The 13,021-nt window shown below is 52.0% G+C and overlaps 1 protein-coding gene across 1 annotated transcript in view; it reads right to left on the reverse strand.

The window, feature by feature from the left end:
* LOC135075398 (uncharacterized) overlaps nt 1-13,021 on the reverse strand; it is a 116,205-nt gene that overhangs the window by 36,813 nt on the left and 66,371 nt on the right. The window contains exons 14-36 of the mRNA XM_063969843.1: nt 12,148-12,311; nt 11,595-11,758; nt 10,061-10,248; nt 9,257-9,556; nt 9,088-9,216; nt 8,923-9,033; nt 8,439-8,542; nt 8,271-8,373; nt 8,103-8,231; nt 7,743-7,871; nt 7,244-7,519; nt 7,073-7,201; nt 6,702-6,833; nt 6,514-6,627; nt 6,333-6,461; nt 5,997-6,110; nt 5,838-5,948; nt 4,698-4,881; nt 3,706-3,897; nt 2,915-3,115; nt 2,221-2,333; nt 1,550-1,627; nt 860-977 (exon numbers count right to left, since the gene is read on the reverse strand). Of these exons, the coding sequence (XP_063825913.1) occupies nt 860-977; nt 1,550-1,627; nt 2,221-2,333; nt 2,915-3,115; nt 3,706-3,897; nt 4,698-4,881; nt 5,838-5,948; nt 5,997-6,110; nt 6,333-6,461; nt 6,514-6,627; nt 6,702-6,833; nt 7,073-7,201; nt 7,244-7,519; nt 7,743-7,871; nt 8,103-8,231; nt 8,271-8,373; nt 8,439-8,542; nt 8,923-9,033; nt 9,088-9,216; nt 9,257-9,556; nt 10,061-10,248; nt 11,595-11,758; nt 12,148-12,311 (3,412 nt within the window). The remainder of the gene's footprint in view (nt 1-859; nt 978-1,549; nt 1,628-2,220; nt 2,334-2,914; nt 3,116-3,705; nt 3,898-4,697; nt 4,882-5,837; nt 5,949-5,996; nt 6,111-6,332; nt 6,462-6,513; nt 6,628-6,701; nt 6,834-7,072; nt 7,202-7,243; nt 7,520-7,742; nt 7,872-8,102; nt 8,232-8,270; nt 8,374-8,438; nt 8,543-8,922; nt 9,034-9,087; nt 9,217-9,256; nt 9,557-10,060; nt 10,249-11,594; nt 11,759-12,147; nt 12,312-13,021) is intronic.

Consider the following 13,021-nt stretch of genomic DNA (forward strand, 5'->3'; position numbering starts at 1 on the left):
TAAATCGTAACATCACATAAAAAGATATTGAGGTATAAAGAAAAAAAAATCGTTTTTTGGCTCTCCTGAAAAGTCGTGTTTTGTCCCTTACAGTAATTGATATTTCCACCATCGATAAAGTTCAAATTCAAATTATTGGATTTTCTATCCATATTTCTATCTATATTCAAGGAAAAGATTTTTTTTAGGATACAATGTTCTTTACAGTGGCGGATTTACAGTTTTGCCGCCCGTAGGCTAGGGTGGGTTGGATCTTTATTTAACTTTTATCTTCTGAAATCGAGTAAGCGTCACCTGAAATCTGCCGCCCCTAGGCCGCGGCCTATACGGCCTATTGACAGATCCAGGACTGGTTCTTTATAATCATGAAATTCATGTTCGGACCGGCCACGCTTGCTGAGCGTAAAAAGTGGACCTTAATTGTTACTTCACATGTTCATTATACATGTGAGGACGGACCTAAAATTAATTGGCGGTTACGATCTGCCGGGCCAGAATGCGCATAGTGATAACAGAGTAAATACAAATGAGTAGGTTAGTAGCAGTCGTGGTTGCGCCGAATTTTGTCAGTGTGTGCGTGCGCGCCGCATACGTCCGATACGTATGCGCTCACATACAAACCGCGCTCGGTGCGTTTCTATGAAGATAACCTACTCATATGTATTGAATCTGGTGATAACATTTTGATTTTAGACGACAAATGGACTTATCGCGTAAAGTCGATAAGATGACGCGATATAAGCCTATTGCGGCAAGCATCCTAGGCCCACTGGAAGGAACAAACGTTGGCCTTGGACCATAATTGGAGGGAACTGGAATTCAATAGGCACAGTAAATAAAAACATAAGTTTATACGCACCATAATCAATAGCTGGTGGAGGTTCCGTTTCTGGTATCGCAAGGGTCATCTGTGGTTCCGATTCCATGATCGAGTCTCCTAACGCCTGCAGCGCCAACGCTTGCCGGTCCGAAACATCCTGTATACAAACCAAACTTATTTATAAACAATGTAATAACAAGTCGCTAATATAAGGATACATGTATAACGGGACTATTCCCACCTCTCGTTTCCACCACTGCAACTCATGTGTAGTAGCCAAGATCTACAGCTAATAAAAACCCAACCAGTGAAGGTCAAGTTTGTACCGGGGGAAAGTTAAACAGTCATTGGACCCGCAACGAAATTAATCAGGATACATGCATAACAATCGAAGGATAATTTGATGTTTTTTTCAGCACAAAGAACTTCGGTTTGTCATCGTGGTGCAGTAATTCGTTTCACGGCTTCTTCCACTCTTATGGCGGAGTTTTGGGCTGACACTGTGTAGGTTTGCTGTCGACACGAAAAGAAGAAGCACAAAGAAAAGGCGAAAATAAAAGCTTCTATAGGCATTCTTATCTTATGCGCCATCCAATCAATGATACTGGTTTATCAATTAGTTTCTATTGTCCGTTGTCTATTTCATATTGACAGCATTCACCCACCACAGATTTCTTGTAAACTAAAATAGTACTTAAATGAAAGAGGATAAGGTGCAATATAACTTGCCTCTAGCGCTCGCATCTGGGGCGCGTCGCCGCCCGCATCGGACTGGTCGTCAGGCATGGAGTCTGAGCGCTGCACCACCTGGTAACACAACAACTTCACCCCATTTATTATCGCTCTTTAGGTCCTATTTAACCTATATCTAATGGCGCAGTTACACTATGTGCGACCTGGATCAAATCAGATAGTGTAAACACACAGTTCAGTTCATTTCGCCGTGCGTCGCTCATACTTTCGTGTTCCGTTTGTGTTCGACCAAGTGTGCGCATAGTGTATTTGAGCCATAAAATATTTCAAATTTTTCTCTGAGATAACGGTCTACGTATAGTATACGATACGCGATCGAACGTGACAGGTATTTCATAGCGTACGTTATGTTGTGTCGTCTTTATGACTTAGGACTCAAATGAGCTGACATATGTATCTCACTAATAACTCTCTAAAGTATCTTTTCAAAGCACTCTAGTATAATGAAAATTGGAGAAGACTCCACAGCCATTAAGAAATCAATGAAATGTTGTATGTGTAGTAAAAAAAAATACAACTGCACTCAGGAGGATTTGGTGAGTGCTGCTGACAACGCCACTCTTGTGGCGAAGTTTTGGGCTGACACTGTGTAGGTTTGTTGTCGACACGAAAAGAAGAAGAAGTAGAACATTTATGTTATCTGATACCTGTAAAGGCGGCGGCACCGCTAGCGCTGTGCTGGTGGCTGGCAGGGACGCGGTTCGCGTCAGCGATGGCAGGCGGGTCGTTTCCGATTCTGAGGGCTCCCATTCTGTGTCGCCTGGAGAGACAGACATTTCGATTATAGATAAAGTATGCATGTTTAAAATTTCTGTCACTTGGTGTGTCGAGGCCACGCTAGAAGATGGGTGCTCCGGTTTTTGGTATCATGACAGTTCATCTGGCGCCAGATAGTTCATGGCATCTTTTTAAGAGCATGTAGGGTAATCACGTGAGTTTTTGGGTGAAAAAAATGCTTGGAAGCGTTGGTAAACAAAATGGCGATCGCTAAGCGGTAAGCGCTGCTAAAAATGAAAGAAACACGTCACTATTGAAGTTAGCAAACGTATCCGCCCTCGGCCTCTTGCACGGTATCATTAGCCAATGAGCTGCTGTCATAGTGACAATTTGAACCTTACTCCCTCAAGATACAGTACTCACCATCCGAGTGGTAGTCCGCCGGGTGGGCGGCGTGCGCGGGCGGCGGCACATTTTGCCACGATAATTTGAACCTTATTCCTTAAGAGCCAGTACTCACTGTCAGACTGGTAGTGCGCGGGCTGCGCGGCGCCCTCGGCCTCTTGCTATCATTATAGCTGCTGACATAATTTGAACCCTATCCCCCTACGCCGCAGTACTCACTGTCGGAGTGGTAGCGCGCGGGGTGCGCGGGGTGCGCGGGCGCGGGGGCGGGGCGCGCGCGCGGCGGCACGCTGGCCACCACGGTGCGCGCGTTGTCGCACACGGCCGCGCCCGCGAACGCGCCCAGTAGGGACGGGAGAATGAGACGGGAGACCGCGACCGTTACTTGACTAAGGCAGAGACCTGTCCGTCTCTGTCTCGCTTGCGAACTGTCGCTTATACATTGTCTAAAGTCAAGTAACATTCGCGATCTCCCGTCTCGGTCTACTGAACCGCCACCTTAAGGCAGGGTACTCACCTGCCATGTAGCACGTGACGTAGCATGTAACGTGTCCAACCTTCAAGTGAGTACGGCTCGTCCATGGTCATCCAGTATCTAGCTGCGAGCTCCTGAATACTACCGCGAGCCGCCTTTGTGCTCGCAGTGATACCGCCAGTCGGCGGGTCGCTGCGATCTCCCTGCGAGCCACGCGCGAGCAGCTAGCAGCGGGCTCGTGTCTATGTACTCACTTGATGCAATGTCTGATACATTACATGCTACACGGCTAGATGAGTACCCTGCTGCACACGGTCGCGCCCGCGAACGCGCCTAGTAAAAGCACGCTCGACACGCGAGCGGCGCCCTCGGTCTCTTGCACGGTATCATTATAACCAATGAGCTGCTGTTATAGTGACATAATGTGAACCTTATTTCCTAAGACCCAGTACTCACTATCAGAGTGAAAGTGCGCGGGCGGCGGCACATTATGCCACGACAATTTGAACCCTATCCCCCAAGCCGCAGTACTCACTGTCGGAGTGGTAGCGCGCGGGGTGCGCGGGCGCGGGGGCGGGGCGCGCGCGCGGCGGCACGCTGGCCACCACGGTGCGCGCGTTGTCGCACACGGCCGCGCCCGCGAACGCGCCCAGTAGCGACGGGAGAACGAGACGGGAGACCGCGACCGTTACTTGACTAAGGCAGAGACCTGTCTGTCTCTGTCTCGCTTGCGAACTGTCGCTTATACATTGTCTAAAGTCAAGTAACGTTCGCGGTCTCGCGTCTCGGTCTACTGTCTCTGTCGCGATGCGAACCGCCACCTTAAGGCAGGATACTCACCTGCCATGTAGCACGTGACGTAGCATGTAACGTGTCCAACCTTCAAGTGAGTACGGCTCGTCTACGGTCATCGCGTGTCTAGCTGCGAGCTCCTGAATACTACTGCGAGCCGCCTGTGCTCGCAGTGATACCGCCAGTCGGCGGGTCGCTGTGATCCCCCTGCTAACCAAGTAACAACACGCGAGCGGGCTCGCAGCGGGCTCGTGTCTATGTATTCACTTGATGCAGTATCTGATACATTACATGCTACACGGCTAGATGAGTACCCTGCTTAAAAGTACGCCCGACACGCGAGCGCGTGGTTTGCAGCGACCCGCCGAATGGCGGTATCGCTGCGAGCACAAAGACGGCTCGCAGTAGGATCCAGGAGCTCGCAGCTAGATACGCGATGACCGTGGACGAGCCGTACTCGCTTGAAGGTTGGATACGTTACATGCTACATGGCAGGTAAGTACCCTGCTTTAAGGCACGCCCAAGCCGCCCGACACGCGAGCGGCGCCCTCGGCCTCTTACACGGTATCATTATAACCAATGAGCTGCTGTAATAGTGACATAATTTGAATCTTATTCCCTTAGACACAGTACTCACTATCCGAGTGGTAGTCCGCCGGGTGGGCGGCGTGCGCAGGCGGCGGCACATTTTGCCAAGTTAATTTCAACCTTATCCCCCTACGCCGCAGTACTCACTGTCGGAGTGGTAGCGCGCGGGGTGCGCGGGCTGCGCGGGCGCGGGGGCGGGGCGCGCGCGCGGCGGCACGCTGGCCACCACGGTGCGCGCGTTGTCGCACACGGCCGCGCCCGCGAACGCGCCCAGTAGCGGCACGCCTGACACGCGGGCGGCGCCCTCGGCCTCTTGCACGCACACGTCGCGCTGCGGAGATAATACAATGTTACGTTTTTGTTGTGTTACTAGAATAGTTTTTTTATTTGAAAGAAAGACATACAAGCAGAAAAGACATAGGTACATAATTAAAGAGATACACAAATGGACAGATAGCTGCTTGTGCCCCTCTGACAAAAAGGCACCCGCTCAGCATACATGAAGACCGCGCCATGGCTTGTCTCGAAACTGATTTTCAGCGGTAATCTATCAAAGCAATCAAAATCAAACCATGCCGAGATTGTACCTAAGGACTACACTTACGCCCGTATTCACAAACGATGCATGCTTAAGTGAAGCTGCAAATCGAACGCACAACGTTGAATAGAGCTCTGTGATTGGTTCGTGTGTCACCCTGTGCGTCCACGCGCACTGTGGGACCTCATAGTAATGTTTGTGAATACGGGCGTTAAACTTGCGCCAAGGCACGGAGTGGGTGCCCACCTATTTTTTAGACCGCTAGCAAAAGCTCGCGGTGTACGTCCACTTCCCGCCACGTTGCTCATACATTTTTTTGATACAGACACATGATTGTGTGATGTGCGTGAACTTGCGCGAGTTTTAGCGTAAGCCCTAAGCAAGTGGAATTTGGATCAATTCATTATAACTTGTCGCTCACGATCAACAGAACAACAAAGTACATTATATCCGAATATAAAACCTTGCTAATGTAATTTGCAACAGAATATGTAACCGTTATCGCAATATGACATGATCATGTCATAAGCCTTATGACATGATCTTAAAGGAAAGTTTCGTGACTGGGAGTTTTGATCGCCTGAAATACAATATTTATTTATTTATTTATTTTATTTTATTCGGAAAACCAACAGCAATACAATACAAATAATGGGACCTTAAATTATATATTTAATATGACGCGAGAATACCTCACATGCGCACTACAATAGCTAGGATACACTAAAGGACAAAATATGGTGACTAACCGTATGATGCGTAGCGCGCTCAGCAGCCAGATGCGCGGCCACTCGCAGCAGATACACCGCCAACGCTAGCACGTGGTCGGGCGGCGCGTGCGCCGGGCTTAACCTCGAGCACTAAACTTACGATACCCTATAAGACCACTTGAATAAATTACGACTGACCGTATGATGCGTAGCGCGCTCAGCAGCCAGATGCGCGGCCACTCGTAACAGATACACGGCTAACGCTAGCACGTGGTCGGGCGGCGCGTGCGGCGAAGCGAACGGCGCATTAATCTTAGTATACACTAAAGGACAACTTATAGCGACATGAATATATGACGACTAAGACTAACCGTATGATGCGTAGCGCGCTCAGCAGCCAGATGCGCGGCCACTCGCAGCAGATACACGGCTAGTGCTAGCACGTGGTCGGGCGGCGCGTGCGCCGGGCTTAACCCCGAGGGCCCACTAAACCTAAGATACCCTATAAGACCACTTGAATAAATGACGACTAACCGTATGATGCGTAGCGCGCTCAGCAGCCAGATGCGCGGCCACTCGCAGCAGATACACCGCCAGCGCTAGCACGTGGTCGGGCGGCGCGTGCGGCGAGGCGAGCGGCGCATCTTTGAGAGCGCATTCAACCTAGGATACACTAAAGTACAACTTATAGCAACACAACTAGGTGGTAACTGACCGTATGATGCGTAGCGCGCTCAGCAGCCAGATGCGCGGCCACTCGCAGCAGATACACCGCTAGTGCTAGCACGTGGTCGGGCGGCGCGTGCGGCGAGGCGGGCGGCGTGGCTTCCTAGCGTGGACCTAACCTAGAATACACTAAAGGACAACTTATAGCGACATGAATATATGACGACTAAGACTAACCGTATGATGCGTAGCGCGCTCAGCGGCCAGATGCGCGGCCACTCGCAGCAGATACACCGCCAATGCTAACACGTGGTCGGGCGGCGCGTGCGGCGAGGCGGGCGTCGCGGCTTCGATGAAACCTAGGATACACTGAAGGACAACCGGCTTTCTAGCGTGGACCTAACCTAAGATACACTAAAGGACAACTTATAGCGACGCGTGTATAATAACTAACTGTATGATGCGTAGCGCGCTCAGCAGCCAGATGCGCGGCCACTCGCAGCAGATACACCGCCAGCGCTAGCACGTGGACTGGCGGCGCGTCACCAGGCGCGGTTGCGAGATACTAACTAAAGGAAAACTTTCAGCGACGCGAGTTTGTGACCGACCGTATGATGCGTAGCGCGCTCAGCAGCCAGATGGGCGGCCACTCGCAGCAGATACACCGCCAGCGCTAGCACGTGGTCGGGCGGCGCGTGCGGCGAGCTTAACCTAAGGCGCATTAAGCTTAGCAAACACTAAAGAACAACTTATAGCGACATGACTATGTGATGACCAACCGTATGATGCGTAGCGCGCTCAGCAGCAAGATGCACGGCCACTCTCAACAAGTATACCACCAGCGCGAGCACGTGGTCGGGCGGCGCATGCGGCGAGGCGAGCGGCGCATTAATCTTAGCATACACTATAGGACAAAATGAAGCGACGCGTGTATAATGACTAACCGTATGATCCGTAGCGCGCTCAGCAGCCAGATGCGCGGCCACTCGCAGCAGATACACCGCCAACGCTAGCACGTGGTCGGGCGGCGCGTGCGCCGGGCTTAACCTCGAGCACTAAACTTACAATACCCTATAAGACCACTTATGGCGACGTGTATAGTGACTAACCGTATGATGCGTAGCGCGCTCAGCAGCCAGATGCGCGGCCACTCGTAACAAATACACTGCTAATGCTAGCACGTGGTCGGGCGGCGCGTGCGCCGGGCTTAACCTAGGGGGCATTAAACCTACGATACACTTAAGGACATCTCATAGCGACGCGTGTATAATAACTAACCGTATGATGCGTAGCGCGCTCAGCAGCCAGATGCGCGGCCACTCGCAGCAGATACACGGCCAACGCTAGCACGTGGTCGGGCGGCGCGTGCGGCGAGGCAGGCGGCGCGGCTTCGAGGGCGCATTCAACCTAGGATACACTATCTCATAGCGACGCGGCGACGTGAGTTTGTAACTAACCGTATGATGCGTAGCGCGCTCAGCAGCCAGATGCGCGGCCACTCGTAACAAATACACTGCCAGCGCTAGCACGTGGTCGGGCGGCGCGTGCGGCGAGGCGGGCGGCGCGGCTTTGGGGACTCATGAAACCTACGATACACTAAAGGACAACTTATCGCGACATGACTATGTGATGACTAACTGTATGATCCGTAGCGCGCTCAGCGGCCAGATGCGCGGCCACTCGCAGCAGATACACCGCCAACGCTAGCACGTAGTCCGGCGGCGCGTGCTCCGGGCTTAACCTCAGGCGCATTAAGCCTAGCATACACTAAAGGACATCTTATAGCAACGCGAGTTTGTGACTAACCGTATGATCCGTAGCGCGCTCAGCAGCCAGATGCGCGGCCACTCGCAGCAGATACACGGCTAGTGCTAGCACGTGGTCAAGCGGCGCGTGCGCCGGGCTTAACCTAAGGCGCATTAAGCCTAGCATACACTAAAGGACAACTTATAGCAACGCGAGTTTGTGACCGACCGTATGATGCGTAGCGCGCTCAGCAGCCAGATGCGCGGCCACTCGCAGCAAGTATACCGCCAGCGCGAGCACGTGGTCGGGCGGCGCGGCTTTCTAGCGTGGACCTAACCTAGAATACACTAAAGGACAACTTATAGCGCATATTACACGCGTATGTGGTGACTGACCGTATGATGCGTAGCGCGCTCAGCAGCCAGATGCGCGGCCACTCGCAGCAGATACACGGCTAGTGCTAGCACGTGGTCAAGCGGCGCGTGCGCCGGGTTTAACCTCGAGGGCCCACTAAACCTACGATACCCTATAAGACCACTTGAATAAATGACGACTGACCGTATGATGCGTAGCGCGCTCAGCGGCCAGATGCGCGGCCACTCGTAACAGATACACGGCTAGCGCTAGCACGTGGACTGGCGGCGTGTCACCGGGCGCGGTTGCGAGATACTAACTAAAGGAAAACTTTCAGCGAAGCGAGTTTGTGACTGACCGTATGATGCGTAGCGCGCTCAGCAGCCAGATGCGCGGCCACTCGCAGCAGATACACTGCTAGTGCTAGCACGTGGTCGGGCGGCGCGTGCGCCGGGCTTAACCTCGAGCACTAAACTTACGATACCCTATAAGACCACTTATGGCGACGTGTATAGTGACTGACCGTATGATGCGTAGCGCGCTCAGCAGCCAGATGCGCGGCCACTCGCAGCAGATACACCGCTAGTGCTAGCACGTGGTCAAGCGGCGCGTGCGCCGGGCTTAACCTAGGGGGCATTAAACCTACGATACCCTATAAGACCACTTATAGCGACGTGTGTATAGCGACTGACCGTATGATGCGTAGCGCGCTCAGCAGCCAGATGCGCGGCCACTCGCAGCAGGTACACCGCCAACGCTAGCACGTGATCCAGCGGCGCGTGCGCCGGGCTTAACCTCGAGGGCGCATTAAACCTACGATACCCTATAAGACCACTAATGGCGACGTGTGTATCGTGACTAACCGTGTGATGCGTAGCGCGCTCAGCAGCCAGATGTGCGGCCACTCGCAGCAGATACACGGCAAGTGCTAGCACGTGGTCAAGCGGCGCGTGCGCCGGGCTCAACCTAAGGCGCATTAAGCCTAGCATACACTAAAGGACAACTTATAGCAACGCGAGTTTGTGACCGACCGTATGATGCGTAGCGCGCTCAGCGGCCAGATGCGCGGCCACTCGCAGCAGATACACGGCTAACGCTAGCACGTGGACTGGCGGCGCGTCACCGGGCGCGGTTGCGAGATACTAACTAAAGGAAAACTTTCAGCGACGCGTGTATGATGACTGACCGTATGATCCGTAGCGCGCTCAGCGGCCAGATGCGCGGCCACTCGCAGCAGATACACGGCTAACGCTAGCACGTGGACTGGCGGCGCGTCACCGGGCGCGGTTGCGAGATACTAACTAAAGGAAAACTTTCAGCGACGCGTGTATGATGACTGACCGTATGATCCGTAGCGCGCTCAGCGGCCAGATGCGCGGCCACTCGCAGCAGATACACGGCTAACGCTAGCACGTGGACTGGCGGCGCGTCACCGGGCGCGGTTGCGAGATACTAACTAAAGGAAAACTTTCAGCGACGCGTGTATGATGACTGACCGTATGATCCGTAGCGCGCTCAGCGGCCAGATGCGCGGCCACTCGCAGCAGATACACGGCTAATGCTAGCACGTGGTCGGGCGGCGCGTGCGGCGAGGCGGGCGGCGCGGCGCCGGCAGCGGTGGCGGGTGCGCCGCGCCGGTGCACGCCGCGGTGTAGCACGCATAGGAGAGCGCCGTGGAGGACGCCTGAAGGAAAATACAATTAGTGCTTGTTCACGTTGACTCGCGGGCGCGGTGACGAAATATCAAACATATGTAGTGATTCCAAGTGTTCACGTACGAAACGCAGGTGCGGTCTAACTAGCGGGCAAGCTAGCGACTGGCGCGCGCGGAGCGCTCGCGGTAATTTCAACGCGTGAAGATGTTTGTGTGTGTTCATGTCAAACTAGCGGCGGCGCGCGCGTTTCACTCGCGACGTCAGGTAAGTTCAACCAGTTTGAACTTGTCGCTAGAAACGATAGTACGTGACACTCGCGCGAACGCCTGGTGGTTAATGTGAACACGAGCTCGCAACGTTTCACGCGCCCGCACCCGCACCCGCGCCCGCGCGTACCTACGTGAAGCACTTAGGCTTTGATATAGGCGGGTTTTAGAATCGCGCTGACCGCTCGCTAATTGTCGGCGCTGACAGATCAATATGTATGTAATTGAAGGGAACGTTCCTGAGTGACACTGATCGCTCGGCGCCGACGCTTCATACATTTCGGCTGTCAGCGCTGAACGTCAGCGTGACTCTAAAACCAGCCATAAGGTTAAAAGCCTAAGCGCCGACCATCGACTTTTAGTCGGCCGATAGTTGGGCCCGATTCCAATTTGTATGAAGAATCAATCGGTGTAATGTGCGCACTTTCATAAATCTCCATACTGATTGGAGATGAACAGCCCTACCCGACTATCGGCTAACTAAAATCCGGCAGTTTGCGACTAGGACAAGTTAAAGTCGTAGCCTAATCTATGGTAAGAGTAAAACGTAAGGCGATGTTTCTAGTTGACGACGTGCTTTGAATAAGTAATCATACTTGACAAGACTATAAAACATAAAAAATGCTTCCCTTTAGATGAACAGAAATATTTTAGAAGGTATGTAAACAACCCAAAACAAAAGACTACGGAATGCCATTGTATAACTGCCATCTTTCCATGGGCAAAACTCAAAATGGTCATTTTCATTCCACATCTCTCCCGACCTCTCAAAATTACTGACATCCTCATAGCATATCACCTTTATCCTAGCATTCGTTAGGCCCAGAACAGACGGTGAAACGCAACTGCAACGAAACTGCAACTGCTAGTTACTTTTGAGTTGCATATAAGTTTCTGCCATGGCGTCCGTTGAGAGACCACACATGACGCGACCAGTTTGAAACTTTCAGTTTCAGTTTTATTCATCAGAATCATCAGAAAGTTGCAATTTCGTTGCAGTTGCGTTTCACCGTCTGTTCTGGGCCTTAGAGTTACGCCCTATAAGCGTCTTTGCCTTAGGCGGGTTTGCTAAAGACATTTTGCTACAGTCTCATATAATCATAACATACCTGAGGCGCAGAGAGCTCGCGGGTCGCCGGCAGCCTCAGGCGCGGGCGCCGGGGCCCGCAGCGGGGGCCACAGGGCCCCGGGGGCACTGGGGCCCGCGCCCGAAGCCTCGCCGGCCCCGCTCGACGTGCTGGTCGAGCCGGTAGACTTCTGCTTCTCGCGGACACTGAAAGATTAATGGGTAAGTTACATTCGTGGACAGATTCTTTCTAATTGCCGAGCTGGGATGCGCGCCGTGATATAATCTTATTGATGATTTTATTCGACAAAAGTATGAGCGTAAAATCGATAAAATGGTGCGATATAAGCTTATCGCAGCCCGCATCCTAGGCAAAAAGTACAAAGGGAATTGACGGAAAGCATATTTTTATCACAAAAGTTCTGTCAGGGCAAATAATTTATTTTGGGATTTTAAAGCCACGATACGAACTATCCGAACGGAAAGAAATAGGCGAACGGTGTTGGCGTCGGACTGGCTGACTCGACAAATCCGTCCGAGAATCCGAGAAATTCTGGTTTTGAACACTTGAGTTTCCTTAGCCCTGAAGAACTTACTAGGTGGAGAAGCGTTCCATGGACGCGTGGAAGTCCCTTCTGTGCACGGCGCGGCGCAGCACGTGTAGCGGGTCGTAGTACTGCTCCCACACCACCGGCTTGGGCACGAACAGGCCTTGCTCCAGGTTCTCCGAGCCTTTGGGCGGCGGCCGGTATGTTGACACCTGGAAATATGGATCATTACATTTACCAGCCCAACTGAATGCATAAAAAAGCAAAAACTTTCAAAAAATTACTTCAAGACCGAGGATTATTCACTATCGATAAAATTAGAATAGGTATATAGTCTGGTCCGTGAGCACGTACGTCGGGCTTTAGTTGTGTGCACGATTGGAGACACCGTCCACATCCGGTGTCACCTACTCTAGTCGGCTACATTTGTCTGGTCCTTCAAGCCTATCGAGAAGCCTATAGATCGCTATCTAGCAAATTTTTGGTTCTTCGAGCCAGATTGCAGGCTACCAGGCTACCAATAGTATCGCATGTGTAGCACGTACCTCCTTGAGCACGCTCTCGAAGTTCCTGGTGTGTGCGTTGCCGGAGCAATACCACTAGGGCTTGAATACCGGAATTCCGGAATTTCGTAACTCCGGAATTTCGGATGGTTTTTTTCCGATATTTCAATTCCGGAACTGATGCCAATATCGTATTCCGATATTGAAATTTTTCATAAATTATTTTAAGTTTTCAAAACGTTTAAGTATCAAAATAGGTCCTTATAACATATAAGGAAGTCCTTGAGATATGTATTCGCAACTTTAGTACTAATAATAATATTAAAGAGGCAATAGAGCGGAACCAAAGCTCCAACATGTTCACTAGAGACAACTCTAAGGCCTCAGTCTCGAATTTAGCGGGCAGCGGGGCGGAAGCG

Source organism: Ostrinia nubilalis, chromosome 10, assembly GCF_963855985.1.
Source record: "Ostrinia nubilalis chromosome 10, ilOstNubi1.1, whole genome shotgun sequence".
Lineage (NCBI taxonomy): Eukaryota > Metazoa > Arthropoda > Insecta > Lepidoptera > Crambidae > Ostrinia > Ostrinia nubilalis.